The 27,972-nt window shown below is 44.0% G+C and overlaps 1 protein-coding gene across 1 annotated transcript in view; it reads left to right on the top strand.

Annotated features, from left to right (window-relative positions):
• The window catches only part of LOC126962810 (stromal cell-derived factor 1), an 87,857-nt gene extending 60,161 nt beyond the window's left edge, over positions 1–27,696 (top strand). The window contains exon 4 of the mRNA XM_050804345.1: positions 27,387–27,696. Coding sequence (XP_050660302.1) covers positions 27,387–27,393 — 7 coding nt within the window. The 3' untranslated portion in view covers positions 27,394–27,696. The remainder of the gene's footprint in view (positions 1–27,386) is intronic.
• Positions 27,697–27,972: the final 276 nt, after the last annotated feature.

Consider the following 27,972-nt stretch of genomic DNA (forward strand, 5'->3'; position numbering starts at 1 on the left):
AAGCTTATCACAGCCTACACCAAACATACTGGAACACGACTCCAGCTGCAGGTTTTGTTTCATTTATGTCTCACATGTTGAGAAGCAGAGATTATTCTATAAGCCAGGCAATCAAAAGAATAGGAAATGAGTGATATCTGCAGGTGTCACTTCAATAATTTCAACAGGGACATCCCTCTTGGCTCTTCAGCAGGTTTCTTAAGTTCTATTGGCTATTCTAACCAATCACCACAAACTTGGTGGCTTGAAACGGGAAAAGTTTATGCTCTCACACTTCTGGAGGTCAGAAGGCAGAAATGAAGGTGTCAGGTGAGCCACACTCCCTCCAGTGCTTCTAAGGGAGGATCCTTCCTTTCTTCACCTAGCTGCTGGTGGCTGTGGCAAATCTCGGTCTTCTCAGCCTTGTGGGAACAGAATCCCCACCTCCGTCTAACATAGCCTTTTCCCCTGTGTCTGTCTCTCTGTTCTCTTTCTTTGCTTTTCCCTTCCTCTCTCTCTCTCTCTCTCTCTCTCTCTGTCTCCTTATGGGGCCTCACTCTGTCACCCAAGCTGGAGTACAGTGGTAGGATCACAGCTCACTGTGCAGCCTCCACCTCCAGAGCTCAAGCAATCCTCCCACCTCAGCCTTCCGAGTGGTTGGGACCACAGGCTTGCACGATCATGCCACGGTAATTTTATATTTTTTACGGAGGCAGAGTCTCCCTATGTTGCCCAGGCTGGTCTCAAACTCCTGAGCTCAAGCAATGTTCCCGCTTTGGTTTCCCAAAGTGTTGGGAGCTGTGAGCCACTGCATCTGGCCTCTTTTTCTTATAAGGACACAAGTCATTGAATTTACCAGGATTAAGATACCTAATACAGTGTGACCTCACTTTAACTTTACTGATTACACTGGAAAGACCCTATTTCCAAGTACATTCTGAAGTTCCAAGTGGACATGAGTTTTGGGGGCATTACTCAACCCACTATAGTAGGAAAGCAACAGGGAACACCTACCTTGGCCTCTCACCAACCTCTTTCCTTTCACCACCACTGTTGCCCACTATGTGCCCTGCTACCCACTGTTCTCACCCTCTACCTCCTATCCCAACAAAAATCTCTGCTAGAAAGTCCCTGGAATCACTTTTTCGCCCCATGAATCAAAGCCCTCAGGTAAGTCCTCTTTCTTCAGACTGGATACCCAAGACAATGGACCCAGTTCTCTGAGACTCTTCCTTAGCTAGGAGAGAAAGTAAGTGGGGGAGCAAGCCTGAGCAGCCAGACCAGCCTGGGACTGATGTTCAGCTACCCCACCAAGTAACCCGATCTTGGGAAAGTCATTTAAGTTCTTCAAACCAGAGGTTCCTCATCCATGGAATGGATTATGTGTAAATTATAGGGTTATTGAGAGGATTAAGTTAGGCAATAATTTAATGTTATTAAATGGTAGTTAGTAGTGGTAAACTGGAAGAAGTACAAGAATTTGGGGCTATGCCAGGGAAAGGTATGACCTAGATGTAAAGAAGTGGAAACTTCTTCCCACATTCAGATTGCTGCAGAAAGTTGTAGGGTCTTCTACCAACTGGACCTAGAAGACCCATTTTGCCTGGAACAACAGCTTGAGAAATAGACCTGAAGAACTCTGAAGGCTTAGCAACACCGTCGCTGTCCCTGAATACCACTTCTCTGGCACTTCATGGTTTCGCTTCCAACTATCTACGAACTCTTCTCTCACTACCTGTCTGCTTTCCTGGAGTAAGTAAAACAGTGTATAAGAACAGTAAAATTAAATGACTAGCTTAAAGAAATCTGAAAAGGACAAGGAAAGCAGATAACAGTCATTGTAAAGTTATAACAGTAAAAACAATGTGGTTGATACAGTAAAAGATAGGTAGATAACAAGATTGTTAGGGTTTGAATGTTTGTCCCCTCCAAAACTCATGTTGAAACTTCATCCCTGATGTGGCAGTATTGAAAAGCAGGACCTTCAAGCGGTGACAGGGTCATGAGGGCACCCCCATGATTGGATTAATCCTTTCATGGGTTAGTGGATTAATGGATTGATAGGTTATCATGGGAATGGGGCTGTGGCAGCTTTCTAAAAAGAAGAAGACAGCCTCAAGCTAGTGGGCTCAGTCCTGGAATGTATTAGAGCAAAAGTGAACCCTAATGTAAACTGTGGACTCTGGTGATAATGGCATGTAATGTAGGCTCATCGGTGGTAACAAATGCACCACTGTGGTAGGGGATGTTGATAATGGGGGGCTGTGCACGTGTGAAGCAGAGGATATATGAGGAAATCTCTGTACCTTTCAATTTTGCTGTGAACCTAAAACTGCTCTCAAAAAATGAAGTCTAAAAATTCCCTGTAATACGTATGTAAATGTTTTATTATGTATTCACTAATATGTATGATGGACCTCATAATCCATAAAGGCACCAGGGTTGGGAGGAGGCAGGATTTTTCCTTGAATATCTGCCTTGCAGTATGTTATCTGATGGAAATTAGTCTAGTAACTGAAAGCAGTCTTAATAAGGTGGATTTAAACCATGCTTTGCGCAAAGGTGCCACAATGGTGAGGGCAGAGGCAAACTGAGGTCTGGGCACATGATCGGCTATGCTAGAAGGTAGGCATGCAGCCCTGTGACCCCTGCTCTTGATTCAGCAAGACTAGCCCCGCTTTTCTCTGCTTGGAAGCCCCGCAGTGCTTCTGTTGGATAAGGCTCAGGGGCTGAGCTTCTAGGATAGTCTATATCCACTCATGACAAAGTTTAGCCTCTGAATCTGAACAATTTACTCTCTGTCATCTGAGGGAAACAGAAAAGCTAGCATGACCACGGAGCCTCCTCTTGACAATGTTAGGGTTATCAGCATCAAGGTAACCTGTTTAGGGCCTAGGCCTCCATATCTCACTTGTGGTGACAGAAGGGAAGCATGCCATCCACAAGAGAAGCTCCACCCAGGGACAACTGCGTGATCCTAATGGTAACGACATTCACATTGCTATGGTGGTAGAGTCTAAGTAGACTCTAACGTTGTATAAACGGGAGCCCTGCTCGCCCACACGATGAGCTCACCAGACATACATATGGCATCCAGTCATCAAATTGAAATCTGATTTCTTCCTTTCCCTCAGGCAACCAGAACCAAATCCCCTTAGGAAAGGGAGCAGAAATTTCAGACTTTACACAGGGTAGAGTTTAGTGACATTGACAAATACTTTATTTTTAATGACATCACTGGAATAACATTCCAAAATATTTTCATCTCCCCCCTGCACAAAAATAAACTATATGCATTAATAGTCACTTTCCATTCCCACCCCAAACACCACCACCCCTTGCAACCAGTAATCTATTTTCTGTCTCTATGGATTTCTCTATTCTGGACGTCTTATGTAAAATGGACCATATATATATGGCCTTTTGTGTCTGGCTTTGTCAGTTCTTTCACATGTTTTTAAGATTCATCTGTGCTCTAGCACATATCAGTACTTCATTCTTTTTCATTGCCAAGTAATATTCAATAGTATGGGTATATCACATTTTGTTTATCCCTGTATCAGTTGATGGAACACTTAGGTTGTTTAAATTTTTGGGTATTTTGAACAATTCTGCTATAAACATTCATGTACGGGTTTTTATGTGGACGTATTTTTAAGTTATCTTGGTTACACATCCAGTGGAATTGCTGGATCATATGGTAATCCTACTTTAACCTAATGAGAAGCTGCCAAATTGTTTTCCAAAACCCCTGCACCATTTTACATTCCCACCAACAGTGCATGAGGATTTCAGTTTCTCCACATCCTTGCCAACACTTGTTCTTATCTCTCCTTCTTATTATAGTTGTCCTTGTAGGCATAAAGTGGTTTTGATTTGCACTTACCTAATATCCTCTTCTCATGTGCTCATTGACCATTGTTTATATTTGGAGTGATGGCTATTTAAATCCTTCACCTATTTTTTAAATCAGGTTATTTGTCTGGATACTAGACTCTTATTAAATATATTATACACAAATATTTTCTCCCATGTGAGCTATATTTTCATTTGCTTGATAACATCTTGTGATGCACGTTTTTAATTTTTATGAAGTTCAACTTGTCTGATGTGTGTGTGTGTGTGTGTGTGTGTGTGGTGTCATATCTTAAAATGCAAGGTCATGAAGATATACTCTATTTTTTTCCTATGAGAATTTTATAGTCTTAGTTCTTACATTTAAGTCTTTGATCCATTTGGAGCTAATTTTTTATATTGTGTGTGAGATAGAGGTCCAACTTCATTCTTTTGCACGTGGATATCCAGTTGTCTCAGCACCATTTGTTGAGAGGATTATGCGGTTCTCATTTAATGATCTGGACACTCTCATCAAAAATCAGTTGGTCAGAAATGTGAGGGTTTATGTATGGATTCTCAGTTCTATTCCATTGATCTCTTTGACTGTCCTTACCCAAGTATCACACTGTTGCGATTGTCATAGCTTTGTAGTAAGTTTTAAATTAAGAAGTGTGAGTCCTCCACATTTTGTTCTTTTGCAAGACTGTTTTAACTATTTAGGATCTCCTTGCAATTCTATGTAAATGTGAGAACCAGTGTGTCTATTTCTGCAAAAGAGGAGGTTGGGAATTTGATAGGAGCTGCATTTGAACTGTAGATTAATGTGGGAAGTATTGCCGTTTTAACAATGTTAACTCATTTTATCCATGAATGTGGGATGTGCTTCCACCTATTTAGTCTTTTATTTTTTATTTTCGAAAAGGAGTCTTGCTGTAGCACCGAGGCTGGAGTGCAGTGTCGTGCTCTCAGCTCACTGCAACCTCCACCTCCCGGGTTCAAGTGATTCTCCTGCCTCAGCCTCCCAAGTAGCTGGGATTACAGGCACATGTTATCACGCCCAGCTGGTATTTTTAGTAGACACGGGGTTTTACCATGTTGACGAGGCTGGTCTCAAACTCCTGACCTCAGGTGGTCTACCTGCCTTGGCCTCCCAAAGTACTGGAATTACTGGTATGAACCACCATGCCCAGCCCTTACTTAGGTTTTATTAAATGTATTTCAATGATATCTTGCAGTTTTTGGTGTAAAAGTCTGGTATTTCTTTTGTTAAATTTATTCCTAAGTATGCTATTCTTTTTCATGATATTATAAATGGAATTGTTTAGTTTCACTTTCAGGTTGTTCATTGTTAGTATATAGAAATACACAATAGACCCCTTTGTCTGTGGGGGATGCTTTCCAAGACCCCCAGTGCATGTCTGAAACCACAGATAGTACTGAAGCCTATGTTTTCTCCTATCCATACATACCTATAATTTTGATTTATGAATTAGGCACAGTAAGAGATTAGCATAATTAACATAATAAAATAGAACAATTATAACAACATACAGTAATAAAAGTTATGTGAATGTAGTCTCTCTGTCTCTCAAAATATCTTGTTGGATTGTACTCACTTATTTGCTGACTGTAGTTGACCTTGGATAACTGAAACCACAAGAAAGCAAAACTGTGGATAAGGAAGGGCTACTATCATAAATGTGCATACACTGATTTTGTATCCAGAAACCTTTCTGAACTCATTTGTAATAGTTTTAATGCTTTCTCACTGGACTCCTTTGGAGTTTTTAAACACAAGATTGTGGCATCTGCAAATGTAGTTTGAACTCTCCCTTCCCATCTGGCTCCCTTGTTTTTCTTTTTCTTGCCTAATTGCCACCCTGCTAGAATCTCCAGTACAATGTCAAATAGAAGTGACAAGTACAGACATCCCGGTATTGTTCCTGATCTTAGAGGGAAAGCATCCAGTATTTCACCAGTAAGATGGTACCATGGGTTTTCTGTAAGTGCCATTTATCAAGTTGCATGGTTGACATTTTATGTGATTCTTACTACCAGTCTGTTTCATTTGCCAGCTCTCACATACCTCGAGAGCTGTTTGAAGCTATATTGGCATCATCAAAGTTGCAGAGGCCAATTTCCCCCCATTATCTCCATATAATATATTTAAACCTAAATAGTGATATCTTAGCACGTAAGAGACTAACAGACAAGTATGTTCTCTTCAGTACATTCTGGTGTATCTGAAATAGTTTAGGTCAGATATCAGAAAACCTACCACTTTATTTGTCTGACAAAAGCATTGTGCCTGCCTTCGCCTTAATTTCCCCCTCTATAACATGGTGGGAAACTGCATCTGCTTTTACTTTCTAACCAGATACATGAATATCAAATAAGAATAATGGATGCAAAAATTGGCAACCGGTAGAGTGCTGTGCATATCAGAGAATGGATGATGTTGATGAAGATGCATCAGGTAGAAAATACAGAGATCCATTTTGCTTTCTGCAGCCAAATGGACTGCAGTTGTACTCCAGATCTCTGACTTTCACATTCTGGGTGCAAAAAAAGTGCATGTGATCAATTTCTCCATGAACTGAAACAGGACTTTGGGCAAGAAAACAGATGCCTAGAATGGGCAATGTGCTCTGGGGCAGAAGAGAGTATAATACAATATAAGACAATAATAATACAATAGCAGAAGATGGAGGAGAGGGACCCACAGGTCTATGTCCCTTCACAAGTGCAAGGAGAAAAGCAATATTCCTCACAGCCTCAAGAAGTGCCTGCCCCCTTGAGCAGGGCTAGGCACAGCAGCTTCCACTGCAGCATGCAGTTAAGCCACATATTGAAAATGGAAACACTTTTTCTTTGCCACAGAGCAACACAGGGTGCCTGGCTCAGGGCATAGAGAAAGAGATGGAGAAAGCCAGCAGCTAGCCCCTCCCAGCCAGGGTCACCCGTTGCTGATCAGCCTGGCAAGGCTGAAGTTCATCAGAGGTTTTATTAAACACAGTCTTTACTGGAATAAAACTCTTTCTTCAGAGTGATTATCCACGATGACACCCAAATGTAACATTTTCTACTCGGTGATTTGATGATGAAATGATAAACTCGAGTTATAACTAAAAAAAATATTTTAAAGAGAAAATCTGGAAGTTGCTGGGGCACATCACTGCAATTACCATGCTCACAGCTGCCTCATTTAAAAAAAATGGAGCCCGAGGGCCTCTGAAGATGATAACCAAAAGTAAAGTAACCATAGGTCTTGGCACAAAACAGCCAAAAGCTTCAGAAAATAGAGAAGCAGCTGGCTTTTCCTTGCGGCCACACCAGGCTGCACCAGGACTGGGCCAGCAGTATGCCTTGTGTCAGAATCAGGGATGAGGGCACTGGTGGGATGTATGATGGGTCTTGGATGATATTCTCACCCCGGGCCTAGTCAAATACAGCTCGAAGTAAAGCACTGCTGTGTGTCTGTGAGTGTGCAGCGGAGCAGCTCCCCAGATGTATTCTGTTGACCTCTGCAACTGACTTGGTGGAGCAATCTCGCTACAGAGTAGATGTCGTTTAGCAAAACACCTTGAAACGTTAAAGATGAGGCTTCTCAGGTGATGTTTGGAAAGAGAAAACCGAAGGTATAACTCAAACACATTGAGAAATAAAAAGAAACCTGGGTGTGGGGAGGCCAAAGATGAGCATGGAGGTGTTTGAGAGCAGGAGAGGAGGGGAGAGCTACTCGGCCCACTTAGAAATGTGTTCAATTTGAAATTCCCAGAGGCATAGCGTAGCTGACTTCTTTGAAATGGTAGCTTGTATAGATTCAAGTTTGCTTCCTGACTGCATGCTGCAGGCATTTCACCGCCTCCCAGTCTCCCAAACCTTTGAGCAGCTAGACCTCCACTTCCTTTCCAGGTGGCAGTCAGAAGGTGGGGGACAGTAGAAGAAGGGGAGATCTCTTCCTTCACCTTGTAAGGTCCATGGTTCCGAGAAGCAGAGTCCAAAGACCAGGTTAGAGGTCGTGAAGGGGCCTGTACTCACCAGCAGCAAAGTGAGTTGCGCTGACACACAGGGACCAGGCCTGGTGGGAGGGGCTGAGGGGGGTGGGAGGGTCCAGGGCTGGTGGGAGGGGCAGAGGATCCTGGGAGGAGCCAGGGGTTGGGGGAGGAGCTAGGGGTGGTGGGAGGGGCTGGGGCTGGGGGCTGGTGGGAGGGGCATGGATGGTGGGCAGAGTCAGAGGCGGTGGGAGGGGCTGAGGCTGGTGGAGGAGACAGGGCAGGTAGGAAGGGCCGAGGATGGTGGGAAGGGCCAGGGGTGGTAGGAAGGGTGGAGGATAGTGGGAGGAGTCAGGGCTAGTGGGAGGGACCAAGGCTTGTGGGAGGAGTCAGGGATGGTGGGAAAGACCCAGTGCCTAGGGACTAGCCAAGAGTAGTTGCTTTTGTTTGTTTTTCCTAAAGAGTAGTTTTAAGACCAGCCATGTCTCAACACTGGAGGAAAGTGGTCGGGAGGAAGTGGATGGGACGGGGAAGACCTACACAAGTGTCCTCCATTCCTTGGTGTCATTATAGCAATGAAGAGGAAAAGAGTGATTCAAAGAGCGGGAAGCTGGGAAAATTAGTAGTGCTAGTTGTTCGTGGCTGAGGGACTGCAGGCAGTGTTGATATTGCTGTAACTTTCAAGGCAGCAAAAATTGAATGTGAACCCTACTCTGCCACCTGTGAGCTAGGTGATATCTCTTACCTGAGAAATGGAGATAAGAACAGTGATCTTGCTGGTAATCACACCGCTCTTTCACTCCCAAGAGGGAGAAGTTGCCTTCCTGCTTCAGCATGGCCACCAGACATGAAGAGATCCAAGGGTCTGACCAGTGAGGCTCCTGACTGAGGGAGCCCCAGGGGTCTCTGCAGTTCTTTCTTCCTAAACTGCTGCCCTCCCTAAAGGCCACAAGTGCCTCTGTCAGCCCACAGTTGCCAGGGAGCCCCTTCTCGGCTAGGTACGGGTGCAGACCAGGATGTCAAGAAGGGATTCGTGCTGGACTCCAGCACCAACAGAGGGCAACATGTTTAGAAACATAGGAAGCCAATGGTGGAGTAGATACAGGAGCCCCATGCTTGTAAGGAAAAGAACAGAGAAGAATGATTATGTACTGAAACGAGTGAAAGGTGGTTCTGGGTTATAACCTGGACTCTCATCATTCCCTGATTTTATGGTGTCAGGATTGAGCAAAACCATTCATTCACTAGAATGTAGGAATTGCACTCTCTTTTTTCTCTTTTTCTTTTTTTCTTTTTCTTTTCTTTCTTTCTTTTTTTTTTTTTTTTTTTGAAATGGAGTCTCGCTCTGTCTCTAGGCTAGAGTGCAGTGGCGCGATCTTGGCTCACTGCAACCTCAACCTCCCGGGTTCAAGCGATTCTCCTGCCTCAGCCTCCCAAGTAGCTGGGACTACAGGCACTCTCTAAATCAGAGTGCAAAAGGACCACATCTCTGGGCTGGGCAAGTCCTCATGGCAAAACACATTTGTGTTTGGAACCCCTACACTTTCTAGAACCCAACTCTCCTATCTCTTCTTCCCTCCTTCCATTCCAGGCATCCTGAGGCTGGCTCGGGTTTCCTGAGGGGTCCTGAAATGCAGCTCCCTGGGGTGCTCTTCTTGCCTGCAAGCTTTAGAGTGGCCCTTCAAGACTTGTCTCTAAAGTCACCTCCTCTGTGTAGCTTCTGTGTCTCCTCCCAACTTTTGGAAATTTCCTCTTCTGGCTCCCACAGCCTCATTTCATGCTATTCACTCTTCATGCTTTATTTTTTTTTCTGTTCTGCCTCCAGATTATGAGCTCTTTGAAGGTAGTCACTGGCTGGAGGCATCTGGGCATGGAAACATTTTGTTGAATGAGTGACTCTTGGTTCTTGCTGTTCATTGGTTATTAGTGTTGCCTGTATCCTGTGCCAGGCACTTTGCTGAGTACTTTATGTGCATGTTCTCATTTCAGCCTCATAACAAATCTATACATGTCCTAGTATTACTCCCCACTTAAAACCAAGAAACTTGAGTCCTAGAGAAATTAAGTGATTGGCCTCAAGTCAAACAGCAAGTGGCTGGGACATGACTCTGACCAGAATAATCTGTCTTCCCTCCAGAGTTGTTTTAATGTTGGGAAAAAATCTGAAATGGTTTTAAGCAGACTACGAGATTGTGAGGCTATGTGCCTGAGTTTATTCACTGTGTGACTTTGAACCCGAGCCTCCGTTTCTTCTATATATAAAATAGGGATAGTAATTCTGCACCATGAAGCTTGTATATGGAATAAATAAGCTAAAGTAAGTAGATCCTTAACAAATCCCTGCTTAGGGCTGGGACTAGGGTACAGTCAGGCAGACATCACCTCCAACATTTAAGAGGCACACATTCTCAGGAGCTGACCTTGAACCCCTACCACCCTGAGCAGGAGCACTTCCTTAAGTGACCTCCCTCACTTGGTCCTGGAGCTGCTCCTGCCATTGGTAGGTGAGGAAAATCATTCTTTACCCTGTCTTCCTTACTTCTCCCTAATCAAGCTGAGTTGTCTTAGGCACGAGGGTGAACTTGTTCTTTCTGTATGAGTAGTTATTTCCACAAATCACCTTTCTTCCCTTGTAGTGACACACATGCCAGCATTATTATTGTTTCAATCATGAAACCACCCTCCCATGCCAGAACTCTCTGCATGCAGTTTCCACACAGTAGACGGCTTTTACTGGGGTTCTAGTCATCTAGTTTTCCATAGTAACCCAAAGGGTGCCCCCGTGTAAATGCAGCTTCAAGCAGAGTCTCCAGGAGAGACATGTGCTCTCCTACTTCTGGAACATTTGTCATTTTCTCCAGACACAGCACTGGGATTGTTGCCAAGGTTTTGGCAGGACTCTGTGCTGGACTGTAGACATTATACCTGTGCCCTCCGCCCTGTGCTAAGCACCCTCATCCCTGACCAAGGCCTTGACTGTTTTCTAATTGTTGGATGGCAAGTAACTCTGCAGCCCCTTCTGAACTGTCAGTCAGCCCCAGACTGCTATAAAATTGCTTAATGACATTTGGGTTCTTTGGGAGTTGTTGAAGTGTGGAGCTGTAATGAAGCAGCCACTGGTTGCCTAGTGAAGGAGAAGGTCAAGAAGGGGGTCAACCATGGAGGCCAAGGACTTGGCTCCCAGACTGGGAGAGGTGGCTCAGAGCTCCGCCTCCAGGTTCAAGCGATTCTCCTGCCTCAGCCTCCTAAGTAGCTGGGATTACAGGGATGCACCATCACGCTCAGCTAATTTTTGTATTTTTAGTAGAGACAGGATCTCACCATGTTGGTCAGGCTGGTCTCGAACTCCTGACCTCAGATAATCTGCCTGCCTCGGCCTCCCAAAGTGCTAGGATTATAGACTTGAGCCACCATGCCTGGCCTGGCTCCCATATTGGACACTGGGTTGCAGAGTTCTAGATTCCATATGTCTCCTCAGGTAGAATCTCCACAGTGCAGCCTCTGGCCAGAGGATGTAAAAGATCCAGACAGACCTGGCTTGCTGGCTGCTGCATAACAGCATGTTCATTTGAGTGAGCAGCTTGAGCATGCCAGACCTTGGTCTTTCTCATCTGTAAATAGAGTAGTACAGCTATCTCAGAGATGTGTTATAAGAAATCAGCAAATTGCTGAAGCCAAAGTCACAGATGCATATTCAGTGACTGTCAATTACTATTCTCATTAGTAGCAGTAGTACTCTTAACAAAAGTCAATTGCAAATCTCAGAGACCATAGATCTATATTGTGAGTGATGACCTGCAGATGTTGTAGAAGAGTTGGGAGTGGTGTTTGGGATCATCCCATCCTAGCTATTCACGAAACTAGGAAGCTGAGGCCAGAAAGCAGGACAGAGCGGACTTCCCACACCTAGCCTCTTGCTACCCAACAGTCCTCCACCTCAAGGACACATCTAGGCCTCAGCCATCACTGCAATATAGTTTCCAGCGCAATGAAAATGCTACATATTCTCTCTCCTTAAAAATATATAATAGTAAATAATATGTCTTATAAAATTTATTTAAAACAGTCATTATCTCCTATAGGATCTTTGTCCTACATACCATACACATCACACACATATTCGGCACAGTCTGAGGAGGTGGGTGTTCAGCTGTATCAAAAACAAAAGTTGTAAGAAAGAATAATAGTGTGAAATCAGTGCAGGACTATTTATGATTAATATCAGGAAGCCCTTGTTAAGAATGCCATGTATTCTTAGACTAAAATACCCTCTGCAGGGACACGGGGAAACCCCATGACTTGAGACACTTTTGCTGGGATGAGGCATGGCTAAGCACAAGAGAGGAACAAAGCACCTACCTCCTTAGGGGACCATCAGAGACAAAGCTTGAGTCCCGGGCTCCTTTCTGAGTCAGGAGTGCATAGAGTGGTGGTTTGAGAACTGAGTGTGCCTCTGTGTACAGTCGTGGGCCCCCAGTGTCCAGCCTGCCCAGCAGAACAACAGGCTTAGAGACCAGGAGAGGCAATGACAGGTGGTCTGTCAAAACCGCCCAGCACGGCAGCAGGACGCTAGTGCAGTTACTGGGCTGCATATCAGGGAAATGTGGTGGACTGAGTGTCTCTGGATTTCTGTAAGGCATGTGACAAGGTGACATGAGGAAGCTTTGTGATCAGTTTAAAGACCATAGGTTAAGATCTTCACGGGGCCGGGCGTGGTGGCTCAAGCCTGTAATCCCAGCACTTTGGGAGGCCGAGACGGGCGGATCACGAGGTCAGCAGATCGAGACCATCCTGGCTAACCCGGTGAAACCCAGTCTCTACTAAAAAATACAAAAAACTAGCCGGGCGAGGTGGCGGGTGCCTGTAGTCCCAGCTACTCGGGAGGCTGAGGCAGGAGAATGGTGTAAACCCGGGAGGCCGAGCTTGCAGTGAACTGAGATCCGGCCACTGCACTCCAGCCTGGGCGACATAGCGAGACTCTGTCTCAAAAAAAAAAAAAAAAAAAAAACAAAAAAAGATCTTCACGGGTTCCTCATAAAACCCTTGGTAGTTTGTCAAGCAATCTTTCACAAAGGGGAAAGGGGCTATACAGCCTCTTCACTTGAATATGAAGCTGGATTTTGGTATTTTAGAAGCACTAGGACATACAAAGGCTTCCTGTCAAACTCACTAATTAGATGGATCTGGAAGCCATTACGGATATATTGGATATTTAAAAATATCATCATCCCAAAAGATTAACATAAATGAGAATTATGGATGTGGTAAGCCAGGATGAACTTTAGTGCAGAAACTGTAAGATATACCCTTAGATTGAACAGCAGTAATAGCAGCTGTCTGGCACTCGTTAGGAATTAAATGTTTGCTGGCTGGATTCAGGGATGGGATTACTTAGTAGAACATATGAAAATGAATAAAAATTGAACCTAAACTCAGAGTGCATGAGAAGTGTGAAGATTCTGGCACATCGACTGCTTTGACCTCCGCCTGTGTGTCCGAAGGCCAGCGGTTAGACTCCCGCAGGTGACATCTCGTCTTGTGCAGTGGGCAGATCCTACCTGCAGGCACAGGTGTACTCCTGGGCACCACAGTGGAGAAGGGGCTCTGTAGATGGTTTGTGTCCTAACGTGAGTCATCTGAATGATGACGCTACATCACACCACGACCATTGGAGGGCTCGGGGAGGTTTGGGCAGAGCAGAAGAACTGGGATTAGGTGGAGCTAATGCTAATGCTGTTGAAATGCTTTAAGTGTTGTCATGAGAAGCTAAGCTCTTTGCAGGGGAGACCTGGGGGGCAGAGGTAGGACAAATGGAGTGAGCGACAAGGGGCTCCACATAAGGAAGCTGTTTCTAATGGTCAGCATTGACAGCAATGCAGTGGACTACTTGAGAGCTCCCCATTTATGCAGGTGTGCAGGCAGAGGCTGAATCGCTGCTTTCTGCGATGGCACAAGGCGATACCACGTAGGAGTGCAGTCAGCAGGGCGCTTGGTCCTGGTCCTGTCGTGGAGCCTGGAGGCAGCCACTCGCCGGCAGTGGCCGGTCCAGCAGAGGGCGCGCTCCGAGCCGCGCGGGCGGCGGGTGATGCCGGCAGCTGAAGCGCTGACTGGGCTGGAAGCGCAAGGCGCGCAAGGGCAGAGAAGTGCTCACCCGGCCACCGCACCCGCGCAGACCCAGCAGGTGGCCGCAGCGGAGCTGAGCGCAGGACATGGGGGTGCCCACGGGTGTCGGGGCCGCGCCGGAGCGCACTGGACCACCCGGCCCCGCGCGCCCTCCCCTTCTCCATGCAGCCCTCCAGGAGCGCGCCGCACCACCGCCCCGGGTTTTCACCTTCCCCTCCACCTCTGGGGCTTTCCCTTGCACCTTTCTGGCGGGCCGCTCCTGGCCCGCCTGCCTCTCCCAAGCTGGACCTGCGCACACCCGCTTATCCGCCACTCAGGATGGAGAGATGAGCACACAGGCAGGGGCCCGAGGGCCTTTCTCGCCCTGCCCTGGGGAATCCGTCCTCAGGAATGCGCTGCGCGGGGCTCGGTGCGCATCTGTTGGTGTGTGATGAAGGGAAGCCCAACCTGCCCTGCATACGAAAAACATATATTTTAGTGCCAAATCTCTCTGGTTTCCTGAGTGGCTTTTCACCTTCACACATCATGGAGCAAACATTGCTCTACAGGGTTTTGTGGAGTGCGGGATGGCGCTGTTAGACTCAAATGCCTACTTCCCGTGGGGTTAGCAAATTCAGTAATCTTAGGCGACCTCCCCACAGTAGAAAAAGGTTAAAAAGGCCGGGCGCGGTGGCTCAAGCCTGTAATCCCAGCACTTTGGGAGGCCAAGACGGGCGGATCACGAGGTCAGGAGATCGAGACCATCCTGGCTGACACGGTGAAACCCCGTCTCTACTAAAAAATACAAAAAACTAGCCGGGCGAGGTGGCGGGCGCCTGTAGTCCCAGCTACTCTGGAGGTTGAGGCAGGAGAATGGCGTGAACCCGGGAGGCGGAGCTTGCAGTGAACTGAGATCCGGCCACTGCACTTCAGCCTGGGTGGCAGAGCTAGACTCCGTCTCAAAAAAAAGAAAAAGGTTAAAAAGTGGAAAAAAGAAAAAGACCACCACACTTTCAGGGCCAAACCTCTGGTCTCTCAGTCACACCAGGCAGCCAATCTTTCACAGAGGTGCCGGGACATTGCTTGGACACACTTCAGCTTTATGAAACAGGGACATTCCCCTCTATCCTCCTGCTAAAGTCCGCCCCGTCCTTCAGCCCCCTCACTTCTGCCACCGCCATATCCCCGCTAGGCAGCTCCCGCTGACAAGCCAGCCTGAGGCCACCCGGCTTCAGAAGCGCGTGGGCTCTCCAGGCTTCCAGCTGCGGACTGCCCATGACAGGGAGGGAGTGTTCCACACCAGGCAGGGTGAGTCCACAGTGGCTCCACCTGGGGCCAGAGACCGAATGGGAGGGTGGAGTGCTTACCGTGGCACCTTCTCCTGGTCAGCGGGCGGGGAGCCGGCTGATGCTGCCTCCGCCTCACCAGACATCTTTTGGCTTTCTGAGATGGTTAATTTTAGATGTCAACGTGACTGGGGTGAGGATGCCCAGATGGCTCGTAAAACATTATTTGTGAGTGTGTCTGTAAGGGCGTTTCTGGAAGAGATAAGCATTTGAATCAGTGGACTGAGTAAGAAAGTCCACCCTCACCAACGTAGGTGGCACTGGTCAACTTGTTGGGGGCCCAGAGAGAACGAAGGAAAGGTGAATTCTCTCTCTCTTCTGGGGCTGGGAAATCCACCTTCTCCTGCCCTCAGACATCAGAGCTCCTGGTTCTCAGGCCTTTGGATTCTGGGACTTAAACCAGTCCCCTTCCTCCCTGGTTTTTAGGCCTTTGGACTGGGCCTGGACCTGCTTCCAGCTTGCAGATGGCGTGGCCTGGAATTTCTCAGCATCCGTAATTTAGTGAGACAATTCTCACAGCAGATCTCCTCATCCACCTATATCTGTATATCCTATTGCTTCTGTGGATAAACCTGGCTCTCTCTCTCTCTCTCTTTCCTCCCACCCGCCACCTCCTTCCCTCCCTCTCCCTCTTTAATATAAAACCACGTGGATTACTCTTCCAAAGGCACTCTGATTCTTTGGGCCACATGATCTTTTCAGTGGATAAACTGTTTATGATTGAAAGAGGCCACAATTCACAGGACTTTACTTGTTACAAACTCACTTTATTTCATTTTTCTAGGCAACCAGCAACCCCAGATGAGCAGCAACACAACTCTTGTCTGTACCTGGCTGAGCAGCACCGCTGCATATGCTTTGCCATTCCACTTCCCAATGGCAGAGCCATGTAAACTGGAGCCTGGACCAGGGAAGGGGAGATGGAGTCAGTGAGAGGGATCCAGGGCAGGCCTCCAAAGCCAGCTGCCTGCCAGCAGGGTGGGGACACGCATCAAAATCTAAACCGCCCGCACGGCTTCCATCAAAATAAGCAATCCCTGATTGTAACACTTGATTCTTGGAGGGAAAAAGAGCAAACAAATCACCCAGCTGCAAAACTATACTTTTAAACAAATTGTCAAGTAAACAGTTTGGAAGATTTCTGCCAACCATTCACTGGAAAATGAGAAGAGCGCTGATGGGCCCCAGATTTTTTTTTAATAGCAGAGTGCTCTTGTATTTGTTTGTGCTGTGAAAACTCAGTCAAGCTAGGTAGGTTTACAGAGAAGGCTGCCACTCTGCTTCCCTGTCCCAGGTTGACACCTTTACTCTCTTTTCCTGTTTCCAGGTTTTATCTAATTACCATATTTCCAGCAGGTTGATTGAAACTATTATTAACATTAAAGTGACAGCAACCAAATATCAGCCAGGATGCTAAGCTTAACCCGGCCAGTTGCTTAGAAGTCCAAAATGTTAGCGTGGGAATTAGCTTGTGATAATGAAAAACACAAAGTTGATATGTAACCAAAGCATCAATTGTTAATGAGCTCTGAGATGTCCCATGTTCCCATGGAAAGGATTGGCATATTCCCCTTTTCTGCAGTGGCCAAGTGCAAGCCAGAAGGTTGCTCGCTGTGCAAGGACTTAGGTCCAGGAGAGCTACTCACCTTGAGGATGCACTGCCCACTGGATGGGCTGCGCATGTTATTCTGGTTCAGAAGCAGATAAGGGGACAATGGGAAAGGCTGAAAGGACAGCAGAGGTAGAAACAGAATTCTGTTAACACCTATCCATGAGGGTTCAGGGGCTAAAGGTCTTTGTGCCACTACCTAGGGTGGCAATATCTAGCAAGCAGTGCTTTCTTTTTAATATTGTTTTTGCCGTTGCAAGAAATAGACCCTGGTTGCTTTTTGACTAAACTATTTCAAAAGGTGTAGAAATCTCGGGGCCTTGCTGGGCCTGGAGGGACTGCCCCTCCCAGGCTGGCCAATCCCTAGAGATGGTAAATGACATCAGCAAGCATAGCTTTCCTATGCAAACCAACCACTCCAGAGCCCTCCCAATCACCTCCTCCATTGGGCTCTCACTCTCTGGGCCACGGCCACCTGCCCTAATCACCCCAGGGCCTGGCACCAGGCAACTCATAACACCCCTGTGTCCAGAGCCCACTAAAAGTATTCAAAGTAGTCCATTCTAAGTCTACTTATACTGCCTTGCTGGTTCCTTCTCACAAAAAAACACATTAAAGGCTCTTGCCACAGTTCCCCCCACACTTCTAAACAACCCTGGAGCTTCCCCATGTGATCCCCCATGGCACAGCGTGGCCCCCATGGTAAGGCATGCGTCTCCTTTCCAGATCTGTGCATAACAGACTATCTGTTCAACAGCAGTTCCCTCCCTATCTGTTGGCCTTGCCACACCCAAATGAATAAAACCTATGTTTTAAAGCAACCATGTCCCTGGGAGTCAGGAATGACAAGCCTGTTATTTATTATTTCTGTAGGGATTTCTCTTTAAAATGTTCTTTATGAAAAGATAGCAGCTATCTCTACGCTAGAAATACAGAAAATGGATCTTGTGTCATTTTTTAAATTAAGTAATAGACATTCATAGTAACAAATCAAATACAGTATTACAAAGGGTTTATAAGACAAAAGAGCAGTCTCTCACCAGATGCCGCCCCAGCCCAGAACCACAATACAGAGATTTTTGAGTCTTTCTGTTAGCAATTGTCCTGAGGCCTACCCCACAGTTCTAAATGAAATGCTTTATCTCTATTGACCTATTTATCCACAGCGCGTCAAGCATATAGAAGACTTGCTTCCCTGAAAACCAAACCTTTCCCGCCTCTGTTCTTTGAAATGTTTGAGAATTAGATTATTTCTAGCATTTCTCTTGATAATATTGTAACTTTAAACAATACACTCATCCTTTTCTTTCTATTTCCATTTACTCTTGATATAGATTGGATATTGGTCCCCTCCAAATCTCATGTTGAGATGTGACCCCCAGTGTTCGAGGTGGGCCTCTGGGAGGTGTTTGGCTCATGAAGGTGAATCCCTCATGAATGGTTTGGTGCCCTCCTGTGGGCACTCTTCTAGTTCCCACTCGGTTAGTTACTATGAGACCTGATTGTTAAAAACAGCTTAGCACCTCCTCCCCTCCCTTCCTTCCTCGCTGCATGACACACCTTCTCCACCTTCACTTTCTGCCATGATTGTAAGCTTCCTGAGGCCCTCATCAGAAGCAGGTGCTAGCACCACACTTCCTGTACAGCCTGTAGAAAGTTGAGCCAAATAAGCCTCACTTCATAAATTTCCCAGCCTTAGGCATTCCTTTATAGCAACACAAACGGACTAAGACAACTTTCGACAGACTCTCGACACTTCACTTTGTAAAAGAGGTTATTAGTTTCTTAGCATTGTCTTCTACTTTTCTTCTCCCTTGCCCCACTCTCCAATTCTTCTCAGCATCCCAACTTCTGTGGGCTGGTCTTTTACTAGTGCCAAACATTATGACTCAGCTCATACCCTGCTGCTCAAGTTCCAAGACCAGCATCAGTGTGTGCTATTGCCAGGCCAGGAGATCTTGAGAAGGGAACTAAGGTCAGTTTCACTAGTGACTTTCTCTGCTCTCTTGGGCAAGTCACTCAATTCCTTGAAACCATGGCTGCCTCATTCAACTTCCTTCATAGCTTTACAATGAGTGAGAACAAAAGAACGGCTGTAAGATAATGCAACTTGTATGTTCCACACCGCTATCCATACGGAAGGCGGGGCAACATTCTGACCTGTCCTCTGAGAAGCACAGTGACTCCTTGAGTGTAATCTCTTGTCCCTGGCATTGGATGGCACCGTCACTATGGGACCGACTCATGTCCTCCAGGCCTGGTGGTTGGGGAAGGAACATTTTATATGGATTCCTTTCACATCAAATCCCATCACACAACTCTCATAAATGCTCATGCTTTTTGATGTATGCATTTGAACCCAAGTTAATTATATTTTGTGATTTTTAAAGGGGCAAAGGGAGTGATTTCATTCATTTTCAACCTCCCTGGAGTAAATTGTTCGAATGTACTAATAATCAAATTTAATCCTTTCTTTTCCTTAATATTCTTGGTGGTTGCATTTGAGTCCCTTTACAGTAAAATCTTGACTACCCTAGAAATGTATTTTTACACATGCCTCGATTTACACTAATAAACCCTAGAAAAGATCATGCTGGGCCTGGATCTCTTCATATATAGAACCCTTTTCTAACTTTTTTTTTTCCTGTGGGAATTGCTGTCTCTTTTTTGTATTTATTTTTTGTGGGTTTTTTTAGATTAATTTTTACATATATAATTTACCATCTTTAACATTTTAAGTATACATTCAATGGTAATAGATACATTTATATTCTTTTTATTTTCTTTGATGTCTCCTTCCTTCTTCCCCTCCCCCCCCTGCCCCTGGTAACCGCTAAGGTACCCTGCCTTCATGAGATTTACTTTTTAGCTCCCACATATGAGTGGGAACATGTGATATTTGTCTTTCAGTGCTTGGTTTATATCACTTAAATGGCCTCTAGTTCCATCCACGTTACCACAAATGACAGGATTTCATTATTTTTATGGCTAAATAATATTCCATTGGATACATATACCATATTTTAAGAATTCATTCATCCTTGGGCACTTAGGTTGATTCCAAATCTTGGCGATTATGAATAGTGCTGCAATAAACATACAAGTGCAGATATCTCTTTGATAGATTCCCTTTCTTTTGAGTGTATACCCAGCAGTGGAATTGCTGGATTATATGGTAGTTCTACTTTTAGTTTTTTGAGGAATTTCCATACTGTTCTCCTTTTTGGCTATACCAATTTACATTTCCACCAACAACATATGAGGGTTCCCCTTTCTCCACATTCTTTCCAGTATCTGTTATTGCCCGCCTTTTTGACATGAGCCATTTTAGCTGGGGTTAGATAATATTTGATTGTGGTTCTGACTTGAATTTCTCTGTTAGTGATGTTAGTATTTTTTGTATGTCTGTCGGTGATTTGTGTGTTTTGAGAAATGTCTGATCAGATTTTTGATCGGATTATTTGTTTTTGTTTTGTTTTGTTTGACTTTCTCTACTCTCCTGAGAAGAGTTTGCTATTGAGTTGTTTGAGCTCCTTATATATTCTGGTTATTAATCCCTTGTCAAATGATTGGCTTGCAAGTATATTCTCCTATTCTGTGGCTGTCACTTCACTTTGTTGATTGTTTCCTTTACTGTGCAGAAACTTTTTAGCTTGATGTAATCCCATTTGTTTATTTTTGCTTTTGTGCCTGTGCTTTGGAGGTCTTATACAAAAAATCTTTGCCTTAGATCAATGTTCAAGAGCATTTTCCCTGTCTTCTTCGAGTAGTTTCATAGTTTCTGGTCTTAGATTTAAGTATTTAATCCATGTTGATTTGATTTGATTGAGTTTCACTCTTCTGCATATAGTTATCCAGTTTTCTCAGCACCATTTATTGAAAAGACCTTTCTTTCTTCATTGTATAATCTTAGTGTCTTTGTCAAAGATGAGTTTGTTGTAAATATGTGGATTTATTTCTGGATTCTTTTGGTCTGTGAATCTATTTTTATGCCACTACCGTGCTGTTTTGGTTACTAGAGCTTTGTACTAGTTTTTGAAGTCAGCTAATGTGATGCCTCAGCCTTGTTCTTGCTTAGGATTTCTGTGTTAATCTGTTCTCATGCTGCTGTAAAGAGCTTCCCTGAGACTCGGTAATCTACAAAGGAAAGAGGTTTAATTGATTCACAGATCCACATGGGTGGGGAGGCCTCAGGAAACTTACAATCATGGCAAAAGGAGAAGCAGGCATGTCTTACATGGCAGCAGGCAAAAGAGAGAGAGAGGAGAGAGAGAGAGGGAGGAACTATCAAACATTTACGAAACCATCAGATCCTATGAGAACTCTCTCACTATCATGAGAATTGCATGGGGGAAACGGCTGCCATGATCCAGTCACCTCCTACCAGGTCCCACCCTCCCACATGTGGGGATTATGAGGATTACAATTCGAGATGAGATTTGGATGGGGACACAGAGCCAAACCATACCAATTGCTTTAGCTATTCAGGGTCTTCTGGGTTCTATAAAAATTTTAGGATTTTTTTTTTTTCTGTTTCTGTGAAGATTATCATTGATGTTTTGACAGGGATTACATTGGATCTGTAAATTGGTTTGGGTAGTATGGTCATTTAAATAATGTTATTTCCTCCAATCCATGAGCATTAAATATCTTTCTATAGTGCATGCGTGTCCTCTTCTATTTCCTTCATCAGAGTTTTATAGTTTTCCTTGTAGAGATTTTTCACTTCCTTGGTTACACTGATTCCTAGGTATTTTATATTTTTTATAGCTATTGTAAACAGGATTCCTTTCTTGATTTATTTTTCAGATTGTTCGCTGTTGGCATATATAAATACTACCAATTTTATATTAATATATTAATTTTGTATCCTGCAACTTTACTGAATTCATTTATCAATTTTAACAGTTTTTTGGTGGAATATTTAGGTTTTTCTAAGTACAAGATTATGCCATCAGTGAACAAGACTAATTTGACTCCATCTTTTCCAATTTAGATGCCTTTTATTTCTTTCTCTTGCCTAATTGCTCTGACCAAGACCTCCAGTATTATGTTGAATAATAGTGGTGAAAATAGCCATCCTTGTCTTATTTCAGTTCTTACAGGAAAGGCCTTCAAATTTTCCCCTTTCAGTATTATGTTAGCTGTGGCTTTGTCATATATGGCCTTTATTAGTTTGAGGTATGTTCCTTGATTACCCATTTTTATAAGGGTTTTTATCATAAAGGGACATTGAATTTTATCAAATGCTTTTTCAACATCTGTTGAAATATAATCATATGGTTTTTGTTCTTGATTCTGTGAATGGATGTATTATGCTTGTTTGTTTGTTTGCATGTGTTGCATGTGTATGTTTATTTGCACTGTCCCATCTTTGCATCACTGGGATGAATCCCATTTGGTCATGATGAATGATCTTTTTAATGTGTTGTTGAATTTCTCTTGCTAGTATTTTGTTGAGGATTTTTGCATCTATATTCATTAGTAATATAGGCCTGAAGTTTGTTGTTTTTGTTGTTGTTGTTGTGTCCTTGTGTAGTGTTGGTATTAGAGTAATGAGCTTGGAAGTACTTCCTCCTCACCATTTTTTTTTTTTTTTTTTTTTGAAGAGTTTGAGTAAGACGTATTTATTCTTAAATGTTTGGTAGAATTCCGCAATGATTCAATCAGTTCCTGGGGCTTTTCTTTGATGGAATATCTCTCTTTTTGGCTCTAATCTTCCTAACAGGGGAAATTTTAACCTAGGAACATGATGCTTTCTATTGCTACTTTGTTCAAAGCCTAACAGTTTAATATCAGCAGTGGTAATGATGACAACAGCAGCCGACCTGACTGAGCACCCTCACATGTGACAAGACATCATGCTAAGGGATTTACATCTCTTAGTTCCTCAAACCCTGACAACTGCCTTATTTTCTTATCTCACACATGATGAACTGAGACTCAGGAGATTCAACAACTTGAGGTTAACAACGTGCCTAAGGTCACATCATAATTCTGGTGGGGTGCATCTTCCTATCTCTTCTAAGTGGGCCATTTTAAGGCCCACCTGGGCAGAGCCCCTCAACTGGCATAACTTAATAATACTTGATTTCAGATAACTTATTAAAATCATTTCACCAAGTAGAGCAAATAACTGTGGTCAATGGTGATGGCAGTGGAAGCTTTTCCAGTAACCATGAGCTACTCTTTGCAAATGATCACTCTGGCGGATAATCCCATTAGTTCTCTTCTACCACCTCCTCAGAAATACTCTCAGTTCTCAGCACACAGGCACCTGGGCTGTGGCTTTTCCAGAAATGAAGAGATGGGGGTGGGGGCAGGGAAAATAACACTTGATTATCTAAAATATCTCTACTTCTTAATTTTTAATTTATTTGGTGACAATAATACAGAACGCTGGAATAATGCCAAGCAGCCATGTGTCATACAATGAATAACTTGTCCTGCTGTGTGCTGTGTGCTGTATTAAAAAGACTTTTTGAATGACTACATTGTGGACACATTGAGTGCTCTGATCCAGAAGACTCCATGGTGCCTTCAGACAAGAGCCCTGGGCACCTCTGCAGCAACATATCCCCCACTTCTCACTGTCCCCAGAGGTTTTCCTGAAATCCTGCCTTAGATATCAAGGAGGCCATTGTCATGGCCTGCTTCAGCACAGACCTTATTATTTCCTTATTGGAACTGTTAAAAAATCTTGGGATTGTTCTTTTCTCAAGAATCTTCCTTTGACACTTGCTAGTTTGTCCTAGAGCCTAGGAACATTCCCAGCTTTCTGCTCCTCTCTCTCCTTTTGCTGTCTAGGCTTTGCATCCCCTGTGCTGGCTCCTGGCTCCGAGCCCTGCCTGGTGGGCTGAGCTGGCACCATCATCCCCTGGAGTTGGCTCAGGGCCAACAAATTTCTGACACAAGGAGATTAATTAGGTCCAGGGAAGCGAGAAGCAGGTGCTGTGAGTGATGTGGCGATCGGCTGTGCTTGCTCTATGATAGAATGCAAATGATCACACACACTCAAATTCCCGGCATCATCATGACGATCATGACTGATCAGACCACGGCCACAGGGATTTTAACTCCAGTGATGACGGGCAGTGAGGTCAGCTACATCTCAAATCAGGAAAGACAGACAAGTCGGTAAACCAGCTTCTGTGAATCAGAACCATTGACCACATGTAATTCCAGGGAGCAGAGCCAAGGCTGCAGCCTGAGGGCATGTCTGTCACTAAGGCTGGTGAGATGCTGAGTCATTTAGTTTCCAGCAATTAGGCATCTTCTGCTCAAGCAAAAAGTAGCCAGATGACTATCTGGTGAGGTAAGCTGTAGTAATAACATGAACAATCATAATTGATTTGCATTGTGATGCCTACATCTAAAAGTACCTCGATTTATTTCTTTATGTTGTTATGCATGTATTCACTCATTCATTCAATGGACATCTTTTTGAACTCAAAAGATGAGGGAACTACTGTGCTGGGTCTTAATGGCCCTTGCCATCAAGGAACTCAGGGTCTCTTGGGGAATGATACAAACACAAGACTCACAGCATCCAGTTAAAATGCCATGTTTTCTGTTACACCAGGCACCATGGAAACACCGTGGGAAGGCTGGAGAACTCTGTTTCTGGACATGTTCATTCAGGCCCATCCTCGTCTCCACCTCACTTACTCTCTTCCCTTCTCGCAGGGCTGAATGCCCTCATTTTACCCAACACCAGGAATCCCCAAGGAACCCCAGAAAATTGCAAGACCCTGGTCTCCTTTCTTGTAGCTAGGGTCAGGCACATGCACATCACCTGCAAGGGAGGAAGTGGGGTGCAGGGAGGCAGACTGGGTTGCAAATAGCCTCTCAACATCCCAGCCTCTCTGCAGGAGAGATGCTGCCTGTGGCCACTCCAGAGTTGGTGAACCTCACTCATGTCTCCAGAAGAGATAAACGACTTTAACAAAACCCAGCAATATTAGCAAAGCCTGTGGCTAGAACATTTCAGTGAGTAATTTTAATGCCCAGGTGTGTAACATGGCACAGAAAAACATCTTTGATGATGGATTAACAACACATTTTGCCATCCCCTGAAAGATTTTACCCTGAATGCACACAACTCTAAGAGATAGTGTGGGCTCCCTATCATTAGATTGTTATGAAGAACGCTTTAGGAAGTCTCTCCCAGGTGTCAGGGCTCCTCTGGGAAAAGGTTCAAAGGGTGGGGGGCCAGTCCTCTGGGCACATGCATTCCTGGTGCAGGCCACCAGAATTGTGCCGGTAGTGGCTAAGCATGTTAGCAAGGCATGGTGCACGCCAGAGTGCAGGCCCAGGCAGCCAGCCTGTGCTCTTCATTCTGGGACAGTGCTGTCCTGGACTGTCCTTTATGACCATCCCCAGCCATGGTTCTGCAGTGGGGCATGGTTGTGTGCTGGTGGCAGCAAGGACATGCTCTGACCTCCTGCTCCCTCTCTTGTTCTCCTTTTGTTTTAATGTTTTCCTCAGATTATAGAATTACCACATGCCAACTGTTATGAGCTGAATTGGGCCTCCCCACTCCCAAATCCATGTGTTAAAGCCTTAACCCCCAGCACCTCAGAATGTGACTGTATTTGGAGATAGGGTCTTTAAGGAAGTAAATAAGTTAAATGAGGTCATTAGGGTGGGCCCTCATCCAATTTGACTGTGTCCTTCTAAGAAGATGAGGACAGAAACACACACAGGGGGAAGACCACGTGAAGACACAGGGCATCTGCAAGCCAAGGAGAGAGAGAGACCTCAGGACTCTGCCAGCACCTTGAGCTCAGACTTCCAGCCTCCACAACTGTGAGAGAATAAATTTTCATTGTTTCAGCCCCTAGTCTGTGGTATTTTGTTATGGTAGCCCTAGCAAACAAATACACCTTCCACAGAAAATTGAGGAGATAAAGACAAATTTAGATGGTGAAAGTAATGATGTTTTTTCTAAATCTCTCTATCCAGAGAAAATTTCAGTTATTATATTTCAGTCATTTTTCTTACAGTTTAAAAATCCATATTATATAGAGAGACAAACTGAGAGTGGTGATAGCTAGAGATTATATTCTGTATTCAACTTGCCTTCTGAATTGACATCGCATGAACGAGTACCGCCTTATGTTAATAGGGTCACGCCATAATTTAATCATTGGTAATATTTGGGGTCATGCTTTATTCTAGACAAACAGACCCACACATCCTACTTTTTAATTATATTATCCATACTGTTCTTTATCCAGATTTTCTTATTTAGTACCCAATATGGAATATATTTCTATGTTCATAAACATGGATTTGTGTCATATGTAAATTTTTGGATAATATTTTATAGAACAGGGTTATGAGTTTTCTTCAATCCTATATTGACAGTCATTTAAAATTTTTTCTTTCTTTTCTTTTTTTGTTAAAAATGAAAGCACTGTGAGGACTGCCTGATTACATAGCTATGCACTCTGAAATTCTTTCTTTAGAACCGGTTCTGAAGCTGCAGTTCCTACGGTGGAGTTGAGGGAGTGTGCGCTTCCAATTCCTGCCTGTTGTCCTGGAGGTCGGCCACGACTCTATCCCCAACAGCAGTTTATGGGCAAGAATGTCCAAAATCTTTTTGCACATTGAACATTCTTCTTAATCTAGGCTGGTTTGGGGCTATAAATTATATCTCACTGTGGCTTTTACAAATTTATTGGTCATTTGCATTTCATTTTATTTGAGACTGTTTGTATTCTCTCTTTGCTTCTAAAAGTTGGTGTGTTTGCCTTTTCCTACGAGTTTTTATAAGACCTTTTTAGGTAATAGCAATTTTAATTCTTTTATATGTATTTGGCAATTCCCTTCCTGCTCGCCATTCCCCCCAGTTTTCCATATCTCTTAATTTTGTGCTTGGCAGGTTTTTGTTTTATTTCAGAGCACATTTTAAGTTTTTATGTATTAACATCTATTAGTCTTCTTCTTATATTATTTCAGATTTTGGTTGCCTGCTTAGAAAGCACTTTCACACCCAGATATTCATACAATTTTCACTAAATGTTTTCTTTTATTGCCCTTATGATTTCTTTTTTTAAAATATTAAAATATTTAGCCCATCTGGAATTCATTTTGGTGTGAGGTATGAGGTACGAATGTAACACTATTTTCCCCTAAGATGGTTAGTAGGTTGTCACAATGCATTCCCCACTAATCTGTCCTTTTCCTGGGGATGTAAGGAGACACCTTTACATGTGTATGTGCTCCTGTGTGCCCCGCACAGCTGAAGGCATCCTGGTATTGTAAGAGTGCAAAACCTGCCGGAGAAGCCTCTCAGTGCCTCTCCTCTGTTATCAGCATTTGTATTGCTAATTCAGTCATTCTTCCAGACGACTTTTAGAATGCATGCTGTTGGGATGTTAACTGACACTTTGCAATATTTATGGATTACTTTGCAGAGCATTAGAATAGTCTTGCTATCTAAATACAGAAAACATTTTATTTCTTCCTTTCCAGTATTTATACAATTAACATATCTCTCTTTCCTCCTTGGAGTTGCTAGAATGTGGCTGCACGGCAATGCTGAGACATGACACTGAGTGAGAGTGGACTTCCTCATTTTATTCCTACCCTTACCGTGGATCTCTCCTGTGCTTCAGCACTCAGTATAATGCTGGCTGACCTCTTCTGACAAATACCCTCCATGATGTGAGGAAAACACAGTTAGGAGCAGTCGTTGAATTGTGTGATCTGCCATTGAAGTAATTAACGACATAATTACTTGGATTTTCTCCTTTAACAAATTATTGTTATAAATTATATTAATGTATGACATGCTAATAAATTATTTCCATATTCCTAGGAATAAAGCTGGGTAGTTCATGGGATATTATTCTTTGAATTTATTCCTGGATTTAATGTAAAAATATTTTATGAGGAAGTGTTATATCTATATTCATAAGTGTAATTGTTCTATAGATACTTTTCATTGTTATCTTTGTTGAGTTTGGGCTTAAATGTGATGCTGGTCTAAACAATTTCTAAACTTTCTATTCTTTGGGAACGTTAAAATAGCATCATACTGAACTATTTCCATCAAAGTGTGATAAAAATCGCCTATGACCTGCATTACTTATAAGGG

This window comes from Macaca thibetana, chromosome 9, assembly GCF_024542745.1.
Source record: "Macaca thibetana thibetana isolate TM-01 chromosome 9, ASM2454274v1, whole genome shotgun sequence".
NCBI lineage: Eukaryota > Metazoa > Chordata > Mammalia > Primates > Cercopithecidae > Macaca > Macaca thibetana.